Here is a 10863-nt window from a genome sequence, read left to right on the forward strand (position 1 = left end):
GTTCTTCTCTATGGATACATGTGTCAATATGTTACCAAATATTTCCTCATATTTGATTAATTAAGCATCAAATTTGAGTATCTATCACACACTAGATTATCAAATGCTCCAAGATTTTATGTTTCCATGATTTGTTGGAGCTAGCTGCTAGGTCTGAGCTTAGTGAAATGTTTTATGATGGTGTCTTTGGCAGAGAAAATTGCATGTTATGTTCTCCTGAGATTCAAAAGATGGCATGGCTATGGCTCCCTATGCCGGAATGATCACAACATAAAGATTCGTTGATGCACCGCCAAGGGATGGATGTGTAGGAAAGATAGACTATTCATATTAAGAAAAGATAAGTGATAGATTTCATATTCAAATTCAAATATAAATATCAATGAAGATACTAATGAAGTAAAGATTTAGTCCGTATGTTAGAGTCGACAGTAGCTGTATTCTAAGTATCACATAACTGCCGGTTTCAGGACGTTAATTAGGGCTCCTGTGCATCCGAAGCCTCGCCTGCACGCTCCAGAGCATGTCGGATCATGAGCGTCAAGTCTTCGCACGACGAACCTCCATTCATTGCCTTCTTGGCCTTCTCCGCCAGCTCCTTGGCCCTCTTCCGCCTCTCTTCTCCTTCCGCTCCTCCATCAAGCAGCTCCGTGACCGCCTTCTCTACGTCCTCCCGGGTGATCAGACCTTCCGCATCATCGGCAATACGACGAATAAACATGTTGAACTTGAGCGCCACCCCGACACGTAGAACTTCGACCACTAGCCTCTCGTTGAGGAACTGATCGAAGAAGTGCGGCCATGTTATCATCGGCACTCCCACCGACACCGCCTCCAGCGTCGAGTTCCACCCGCAGTGCGTCATGAATCCTCCCACGGAGGGATGTGACAGGATCAGCACCTGCGGCGCCCAACCCGTCAGTATCAAGCCCCTCGAGCTCGTTCTCTCTTCGAATCCGTCGGACAGTAATCTCGCCACCTCGGGCCACATCTCTTTCTCCTTGATCACCCAGATGAATGGCCTCTTCGACGCCTCCAGGCCGAGTCCTATCTCGATCAGATGAGAAGCGCTGTGGCTCACCATGGTTCCGAAGCTAACGTAGATGACGGATCCCGTCTCCTTGGCTTCCAGCCAGTTCCTAATGTAGTTCTCGTCCACGTTCATCTTGTTCCCTCTCGTGACCTTGTCGCCGGTCTCCTTGATGGAGAGGCAGACTGGTCCTAGAGCCCAAACCTTCCTCCCGAGCGCCTTCTGGTAGCCATCGATGTAGGCGGCCTCAAGTTCGCGAAAGCTGTTTATCACAAACCCATCGGCCATGGATTCAGCCTCCGCCACCTCGGCGAAAAGTTTCTCCCATCCTGGCAATTCGAAGAACTTCAAACATTGGGCTCTCACGACCTCCAGCTTGTGAGGGAAGCCGGGCACGAGGAAGGGCTCGAATTCATTAGCTAAATGGCCACCGGAATTGTGCTTGCTCACGTTATGAGTGCACAAGAGGAAGAAGCAGGAGGGCCCGTGGAATACCAAGCGAGGCACGCGCAGCTCACGAGCGACCTCACTCGTCCACGGACAACATGCGTCGGAGATGATGCAGCTTGGCTTCGAGCACTGCTGACGGAGGTGGAGCAACAATGGTTCTCGCAGTATGCTCAACCCCGCAATGAAGGTCTTGGCGAGATCCCCAGACGGGAGGAGGTCGACGTTCTCGCAGCCCTCCGACAAACCAACTTCGGTACAGGGGAACTGGAACTCGATAAATCGAATCAGCAGGCCAGCCGCGTTTGCACGATCGATCATGTCCTTGAACCGGGCGGTGTTGCGGGGGGTGGTCACGACGTCGACGGCCACCCCTTGGAGCGCGAGAAGACGAGCCAGGTCGATCATGGGGATCATGTGGCCTTGGGCAAAGAGAGGAACCAAGACGAAGTGAGGTTTCCGGTTGCCGTAGCTCATGGCCGTTAGGTCGGTCATTTCGAGCAGGGAAGAGGAGGAGGCTCAGCTTGTGGCAGCCGCTGCGCCAAGCTTGGAACTCGCACTGTGGATTCTGGAGTCGATCAACGGTGGGAGACAGCGCGAATAATCCTCCTCCTCATGAAGACCATGATTTATGCACGGAAGAAGAGGTGAGATTGAATTGGAATCTGCCCAAAGTAAAACCAAATTTGCAAGGCATTTATGGTATGTACTCACAAGCACTGCTAGCCTTCTCCTAACAAGATTCAACAACGTGGATACAATGCATCCGAAAATTCGTCTCTCATCAATGACGAAAACAATGTGCGGCTTCATACGTTGGACACCACAAGGTTGGAAAGTCTTGAAAGATGCGATGGAACGGTTCCGAATAATGCTTGTATTCTCATCTTGTGCTCAAGAAACTGTAAATGATCTCGACGATGATATCACATTTAAGACCAGCGAGCAGGTGAGCAAAGAAGTAACATCGCCCCCAGACGATTTCGGTAATATTACGAGTTAATATTACGAGTTAATATTACTGAAATCGTTTGGGGCGATGTTCCTTCTCGTAATAAAGACATGAAGGCAAAATAGAACTTCATAAGTTTGTCTCTGGCTGCCTTTTGCCTATATTTTGGGTACATGCATCGGTAAATTTAGTGCCAAGGATGGTAATAAGATATGACGATGATGCAAATTGGATGCATGAAATGAGATATGGTCATATTAAAATTTAAGATCGTTTGAAGGAAATCATATTCTCTTGATTTCAAACATATTTATCTTGACGAATAATTGCTCTAAAATCGTCCTAAATTAGAAAGGAAAAAAAAAACACTACAATTGATGTTAGAATCATATTCTCTTATGGCACGTGGAAGTAAAACCACATAGGAAGAAGGTATAATTTCCTGCTGCCCAGAGATCTTAGTGCCTGTATTTGTTTGGCTAAGTTACTTGGGATGCTTACTAAGAGAATGAATCTTGACATCATAGTCTTTCTGCTGGCAAGCTTAAGGTTTCCCATACTAATCAATCCTCTCCAGATTCTATATATTACAGGAGCCTTGTGAGCCTCGTGCACAGCTTAAAATGAGCTTGCAAGCATATGTACTGTGTTTCCTAGTGCAAATAGATGCAGATGGAAGAAGATACCACAAATTCGGAGGAAATTTATGCCACTAGCCATCTGAGATATCCACAATAACCAGTGATTTCGAAGGAGTCATCATACATCTTAACATCCATATATCCAGTTACACTGCATTCTGGGAGCACATCATCAGCCGGTTGGGAAGGCAACCAATCTCATCTTTGGATGCAGCTTTCATGGTGTGCCAGTCCTTAGCATGTATTTCAAGGCTTCCTGTCAGATGATTGTTGCTCAAAATCAGATGTCTCTCTTGCTCATCTATAGCATGTTTATCTCTGTCATCTCTGCTGCAACCCATCTGAAAGGAGGTGGCATGATAGATAACTTCAGTTTGCGCATTTCAATCCTTAATACCACTCAGTAGCTTTTGCTTCTTCCTCCTCTCTGACCTTTTATTTACCAGAGGTTCTGAGTCATCTTCAGCTTCCTCATCTTCGAATAAGCCCAACCATTCAATTACAACTGTGCATTTGTTGTCACATCTTGTCAGCTTTCTTCTTTTTGGGCGAGTAGAAACATGCTTCTTGGAAACACATTTTTTTCTTCGTTTACGGCCTCCTGCTGCCACAGTGCACTGCATTTCTGGGTTGCGTTTCAACTGTTCAAAATTAATTTCCTTGCAAGAATCATCTCTAGAGGAAGAAGTATTCGCTGAACTTTGAGTTGCATCACCTGAAGGCAGCAAATACTTGGCTAAATTATTTTTTTGGCCATTGTGCTTATCCTTCTTTTGTCCTGTTTTATGTAATCTTTGTTTGGTCTGTCCAGCTAGATGGGGCAATTTTTCAGTCCTGTTCTCATGACACTCTTGTTTGCCTGAAAAGAATAATAGAAAATGTTCATTAGAAGTGATTTGTTTTAAAAATTGATTGTAATAAGCATTAATAAAAGTGAATACTGGTTTAAATAAATGATAATCAAAATTTTGAAACAGAAATAATCTATGATTGGCACTATTAAATCCATCAAAATTTGTATTCAAGTTGCCTCAGACAAAATCAAAGGCAGGATTTTATTTATATAAATAACTTTTGGGGAACAAATATTTATTTTCTATTTTCTTTGTCCCAATGTCAAAAAAATTAAGGGAAAAAAGAACTGATACATATGGCTTGATTAATGTCTGACCTCTTGAACTAGTTTTGTCACCGTAACATTCAGGTGGCCCACATTTAGAGTATCTACCACTGCACTGCTTGTTATGGCTGCAAAATCCAGAGCAAGAACCTCATGAGCTATTCAAGGCAGAAACCTGAAGTAACTGTTAAGAAAAAAAGGTTGCTGAAATGATGAGCAATATCAGCACCTATAAAAGAGCAACCTAGCAGAAGGTATTATTGTCACATTTTCCTGTAAGGTATCAATCCATTGACTACAAAATTTGAAGATAATATTAAGCTGGTAACTGAGCCGCTGGCTGTTAACTGCAAACATAAGGTAGACAGCATATGCCAAAGTTATAATAAGTAGTCCAGATTCCTGATCCTGCTTCTATCTTCAACTTTTTGCCTAAAACTACAATCATTAAGACATAATAAGTAATTCTAGCCACGTCATAATTGTGTCTTTAAAAATTTGAAAGGCACATGCTGGTGATTGCTTCTGAATTTCTGTCTCCTTTCACCGAAAGGGATGTTTCCATAAATTATATATATATATATATATACATATATACATATATATACATATATATATATACATATATATATATATATATATATATGCTGAAAGTGTAGATTATCCTAAAATTCATAATAAAAAATCCAATAACTTCAATATCATCAAATCAACAAATAGCACAGGAAAACATATGCAAAAAATTACAAGCAAAAGGACAGATGTATCATTTTGTCAACACCAGCAGTATAAACAAAGCTAAAAAGGTACCATAAACTGTTTAGCAGTAATACAACAATAATGGAAAGAAGTGGTGATGGGAGCTATTTCCTTTTACATATATCTACTAAAAAGTTTCCGTTATCTACATCAGATAGAGATCCTAATGTCTTACCCTTGTCTAATTATCCATTTGCATTTAAGATTTCCAATCCTAGCAAATATTTCATATTGAACTAAAAAGAAATGGCTTGGGGCTTGATTACATTTATTTAATATCTACTCAGTTTTTGGTGCCATCACCAGTGCCAAAATCTTGGGTATTGCAAAACTGCAAGTATGACCATAATTGACATTTATTAGGCAACGATACATATTGAATCTGCATGGGTTTAACTTCAGATATGTTCCATCAATATCCAAAATTGGAAAATGAAGAGAAAAAATCATTGATACACAACGGACAAGTGAGATATGCACATTGAACATTTTTTGCCTAATTGAGTATCAGGTCAGGAGAGTGCAAGTCTATATACAACTAATTATATGGTTTCTTTGATGTTGTTGAGCCATATACCCTATAATATACTATAAAGTATAAAGCAAGCTTATCAGAATTGACCCAGGCTTGGGTTTTAATAAAATATTTTATAACAATGCCAAGTTAAGAGTGTACAAGTTTCTTCTTGTCATTTCCAATAAACTTTTATCAGGTCTTAAGATCTAACAAAGTTTATGTTGGCTGTTGGCTGTTGGCTGTATAATGCAACTCTCCTACCTACACTTAGTACAGATCAGGGTTCGCCGTATCGACCCATACCGCTCGGTATGGGCAATACGTACCGATTCGACAAGGGACTGGTATTTGAACCGCCCTCTATTAGGTGGTACCATAATCTGACATCGTATCGGGCGATATGAGGTTTGTACTAGGCGTTAACGTTCAAAATACAACCGTTACTGATCAAGAGCTGAGATCGCCTTATTTTAAACCGTCAAATTGACTGTTTGAACCATAGGAAAAGGTTTTAAAACCCTTTCCTCTCCCTTTTTTAAACTCATATCACTCTCTTAAACTCATTCTCACTCATATCTCTCTCTCATTCTCACATTTTCACTCTCCTAAACTCAACAAAGCTATTATTTATGGATTGGATCAAATTTGAAAGGATTAAGAAGAAGATCCCCTTTAATCAAAAAGTGGCGGAAGGAGCCGAACAACATTGAGTCAAATTGCTCTAGAAACTAGAGACACCCAACCGTCACAGTTGTTCGCCCAACGTGCAAAGACAAAGGCAAACGCAAAGGGGAAGGCAGTAGCCATTGGAAAGAATCGAGTTAGGCGACAAAACACCTTCTCAATCGCATTCAATAACCCGCTCAATCCAGAGACATGACAGCGACATGGACAACAGTGTCTCAACTGATGATGATAGCAATGCTTGGGAGTCAATGGTCCTGTCTACACAATTTGAGGGTGGTGAATGGACCGAGAAGCAGTATTTTACACATGCCACCCAAGAATCATATCATAAAACTCGACGAGGTACTAGTCAAGTTTATACACGGAAGAAGGGGAAGACAGTGGATGATTTTGAGCAGATGCAATAAAGCCTACTCGACGTAGCCACAGAGTGAAGCTCATCGTATTCACAGCCATCATACCATGGAGAATCTTATGGCAATAACAGTACGGTGATAGTTAGTCATACTTCTCTGAGCAGTAGTATGGTGATTGATCTTATGATATAGAACAATAGAATAATGGGTAAAGTAGAAGTTCTGACAATCTCCATGCTTCGCACCAATACATGCCATAATCATACTTGCCTCAGGAGTCGCCTCGGACACGTGTGATTCACGATGATCAAACTACGATCATCACTACATTGATGCACCAATGATATACGATGTATCAGTATACTATGTCGTGGGATCAATTTCAAGATTGGGTTCAACAAACGTATCAAATTGATATACGGACACATAAGATCGAGGACCTCGATCCACTACCCGTGGAGTCCCATCGTTTGTTTTGACGGTAGAACCAGGTATATTCATTGATCAATTACTTGATTCATTTAAATCTTAAAGTTTAAGTTGTTTATAAAAAAAATATAAAAATTCAAATCATTTCTTTGTAGATAATTCAATATTAATGGCAGGATGGTCTGAAACGTACCACAAAGCTACTCCTCAAAGCCCAAAAAAAAATATTTATCACTATTCTTTCCTAATTTAGATTATTTTCACTAGAATTACACTAAATTTAAATTTATTTCCAACTTAAAAACACTAATCATTTTTTTTTTACTTTTCAAGTATTTTTGGAGCTATTTTCAATGTTTTTTGGGTGTACCGTCGATACACTTCAGTACGTACCGTACTGATCATTGGTCGATACACCGGTATGCACCGATATTACGAACCTTCATACAAATGGTGAAAATTTCGATGATAAATGTGAACAACAGAGTTGACTATATTACTGAAATCGATTACAGGATTATACTTTGATTGTGCCAAAATATTCCATTTGTTCTATCTCATTAGTTCTAAACACAAACTGGCTTTTATTAAATTGTAGTAAGATATTTAAGACTTTTATAATTTTTCTATATTAAAATAAATGATTGTTTCCCTATCGTATGCCTAAAAATATCATTAATATTTCTTTTTATAACTCAGTTGCAAGCATGTAAGCTTCAGAGCATCAGTATCATACTTGACAACAGGTGTTCGAAGAAAACATCACTAAAAAGAGAAATAAAACAAGAGTAAATCAATATTAATATTGTACTGACAGATAATATGGGAGTAAAAAACCAGTCCATAAATTAATAACATTAGACCAATAGATTCTGTAGAAGGTTAAACATCAATCTTTAAATTTCTGCTTCAGCATCTAATCTGCCACTTTTCATTATTAAAATAGCAGCTATTGAAGTCATAAAATATGCATCATCATTGTTTTTTTAAAATGTAGTAAAGAAACCCATAACTATAGCAGTACCTATGCCAGTGACATAATGGGTTGTCACAAAATGCATCAGGCCCCACATTTTCGATGCAGTCATCGGCTGAAGGTCCTCTATTTGTGGTTGACAAGATTACCTCACCACACAGTTCACACTGCAGGAGGAAATGATAACAGCCATCCAAGACACATGAATGCCATCAAATTTCCGTAAATCATATATGGATCAAATTTCAACCAAGTTTGTTTCAATGAAAAGTAAAGAGAATTAGTGTTACAATCCATTGGTGAACTCCATCATCATTATGGTCCTTCTGAAACCCATGATCGATCGTGATGTTGTATCCTCCTATCGGTCTCTGTAGTAGGTAAAGAAATTAACTGTGGTCCAAAACCACTAGGTACTACCAAACCATAATGATCACAAACCTGAGGATCTATAACCGAGTTGGAGTTTATTGAATTCATCATATCCTGGAAACTTGGACCATGGTCACTGCTCAATCAAAGTATGCGATTTAGGCATATGATATGATAAAAGCTGTAAAAGCAGCATTTGCATTATAAACAATCCAATATATACCTGTGATCCTTGTTATTGTACTCAATCCAGAGGAAAGCATGAATCATCTCATGTAGTAAAACATTTTTAAGATCAGAAGCAGTGCAGGTCTTCAACAAGGGCTTAGACAGGTGTATCTCACAACCGCCACCATCATAATAGTGACAGTAGGCAGCATAGCTGCATTAAGCAAGAACAGAAACTTGGTCATTGATCTTGTAATGTTATGAACCAAAAATAAATATTTCAAGTAATTTCATGTACTATAAAATCCATTAACTGGAATTCACCTGCATATGATCTGGGACTTCCTTTTATAGTCTAAAAACGTCGCAACTTTAATTGAAGGCACACTCTTATCATCACATGAGCATTTTATTATATACGGTTAAGCAAAGCTTCAAGGCCAACTTGAGCAGAAAACCATACAACACCACCAACAATAATAACAGCAATAACCCATAATGTCCCTTCTATTTATGGTTAGTGCCCTAAATCTTGTACGATCATTGAGCATCGTTTATGGCAATATCATTAGTGAAGCCAAAAGCAGTCAGATCTCTTTTTATTGTATCTAATAAAGCTTTTGTGTGTGTCCACTTATCTCTTGTCACTGGCAAGGAAACTATCAAAACATCAAGCAGGATGCCATCTAGTCCAAAAATAATTACTAGAGGACGCATCTATATGAAAACTTTATGCCAAAAGTTAATGAGGTTCTTCTTTAGAACTTACATGTCGAAGCTACATATGTAACCATAGCACAATGCGAGTCAACCATCTTTCTGAAAGAGATGCACCACAATTGTGCCATATGAGGAAATAAAAAATAGTTACAAACAAACTTAGCCATCATATCCCAATTATTGGGGTGGGTAAATAGATGTTTTCTAGTCATTAAGCTTTGTGTAATAAAATATATCTGGTTATACCACCCTCTACCCCTCCCTCACATCAGTAATCTCAATCGACCCACTATTTGCAAATCTACTTTGAAAATGTTCATATCATTTCAGACGATCATCTTAGACGAACTCTCATTTATCTTTTGTTGGGGCAACACCTAATTGTTATTGAATGAAGATATTTTTCAAGTCTATCTTTTTCTAGTAACTCCATACAGCCGCCTCAACACTGAGAGATGAAGGATCTGCTGCTACTACTTGAACCTAAGCATCATTTAGGCCACATGGTTAAAGTTCCATTCCATAGAAAAGTCAAGGTTATCTTTTGTGCACAACGGTGAGTACTTACTCATCTTAATTGCATTGTTTTCGTATGTAGATGGCTTGATTAAAGTTGTTACACACCATATCACTAAAAACCAATAGTAAACAAGCAGAGAAGCGAATTCCAAGTGTTAATTATAAATAAACATACACACACAGCCATAAACACAAAACAAAAGGAAAAGGAATAAAGGAGCAAGACCATCAAAACAAAATGAATAGAAAGAAAAAGTAAACAACCAAAGTGCTAATCAAACAGAAATTGGCGCTGACAAGGTTTTAAAGGAAAACCGGAGGCCAAAACAAACAATGAATCCAATCATATGTCACCATCATCATTTCAATATCCACGATGAATGTACTTGTATATCTTGGTATATCACAATCATATGCATTGCAAATCGCCTTAATCTTCCAAACCCTAACGTTCTAGTGTTGCCATGCTTCCAAAACCTCACTACAGCAGAGCACAGGGCAACGTTAGTGTAAGTCCAGTGAAGAGGGGAAGCAACTAAGGCCGTGTCCGAGGATTCGGGCCCCGGGGTGTTGGGGGCGGGAGAGAGAGAGAGAGAGAGAGAGAGAGAGAGAGAGAGAGAGAGAGCATTGTCCGTCACCTGGGGTAAGGCGAGGAGGAGGCCCAGGAGAGGGCACAGGCGCCGAGGGCGTCGCGGAAGTAGAGGGCGTTGTAATGGCAGAAGAGCTCGTAGATGTCCGGGCGTGTCCCGTCCGGCGGATTCACGCCGGCCTCCTCTCCCCTTGAATCCATCGAGGCGGAGAATGGGCTGCGAGGTGGAAGGGGTCGGCGTGGCCTTTCGAGGAACCGCTCCACCTTCAAGAACTCGCTTCCACTCGTGTGCTTTCCGTCCGGCGCATTCACGCCGGGTCGCGGAAAGCAGCTAAACCAAAAATACCAACGCAACTGAAGAGTGCAATGCGTAGGCATATATAGAGAGAGCCCTCTTAAGACGATTATTCTCGTATTGATCACTAATGTCTGTATATCCCCGTAAACTTCTGAAACTTGGCGTACATTTTCCTTTATGTCATTTCATGGTAGTTGACAGGTACGCAATTATTTTGAATCATGCTATTACATTAATCTCTTTAAAATCACATGATCATCAATCACGATTAATCGAAACTCAA

General features: G+C 40.1%; 2 protein-coding genes across 4 annotated transcripts; both read right to left on the reverse strand.

The window, feature by feature from the left end:
• Positions 1-478: 478 nt before the first annotated feature.
• On the reverse strand, positions 479-1954 carry LOC103976235 (UDP-glycosyltransferase 73C6-like). Its single transcript, XM_009391447.2, has one exon. The coding sequence runs from the start codon at positions 1952-1954 to the stop codon at positions 479-481; it is 1476 nt and encodes a 491-aa protein (XP_009389722.2).
• Positions 1955-3121: 1167 nt separating this feature from the next.
• LOC103975413 (uncharacterized) lies at positions 3122-10641 on the reverse strand. 3 transcript variants are annotated; one of them, XM_009390374.3, is made up of 8 exons: positions 10332-10641; positions 8510-8668; positions 8356-8422; positions 8205-8285; positions 7963-8081; positions 4242-4318; positions 3786-3929; positions 3122-3695 (listed from the first exon to the last, which is right to left on the reverse strand). In XM_009390374.3, exons 1-8 carry the CDS (start codon positions 10481-10483, stop codon positions 3454-3456), a joined length of 1041 nt encoding a protein of 346 aa, XP_009388649.2. In that variant the 5' UTR covers positions 10484-10641; the 3' UTR covers positions 3122-3453. The 3 variants fall into 3 exon arrangements, with proteins under 3 accessions (XP_009388649.2, XP_009388648.2, XP_064952672.1); XM_065096600.1 differs by having other exon boundaries at positions 3609-3687; XM_009390373.3 differs by having other exon boundaries at positions 3122-3929.
• Positions 10642-10863: the final 222 nt, after the last annotated feature.

This window comes from Musa acuminata, chromosome BXJ2-2 (assembly GCF_036884655.1).
Source record: "Musa acuminata AAA Group cultivar baxijiao chromosome BXJ2-2, Cavendish_Baxijiao_AAA, whole genome shotgun sequence".
Taxonomy (NCBI): Eukaryota; Viridiplantae; Streptophyta; class Magnoliopsida; order Zingiberales; family Musaceae; genus Musa; species Musa acuminata.

Bases quoted from the DNA above. Each gene is read 5' to 3' on its own strand.
- LOC103976235 (XM_009391447.2), bottom strand. From the start codon at position 1,954: ATGAGCTACGGCAACCGGAAACCTCACTTCGTCTTGGTTCCTCTCTTT.
- LOC103975413 (XM_009390373.3), bottom strand. From the start codon at position 10,483: ATGGATTCAAGGGGAGAGGAGGCCGGCGTGAATCCGCCGGACGGGACA. The intron at 8,286-8,355 runs GTTTGTGATCAT...TACCTACTACAG, and splicing joins ACTCGGTTATAGATCCTCAG to AGACCGATAGGAGGATACAA. The intron at 8,082-8,204 runs GTAACACTAATT...TTCCTCCTGCAG, and splicing joins ATGGAGTTCACCAATGGATT to TGTGAACTGTGTGGTGAGGT.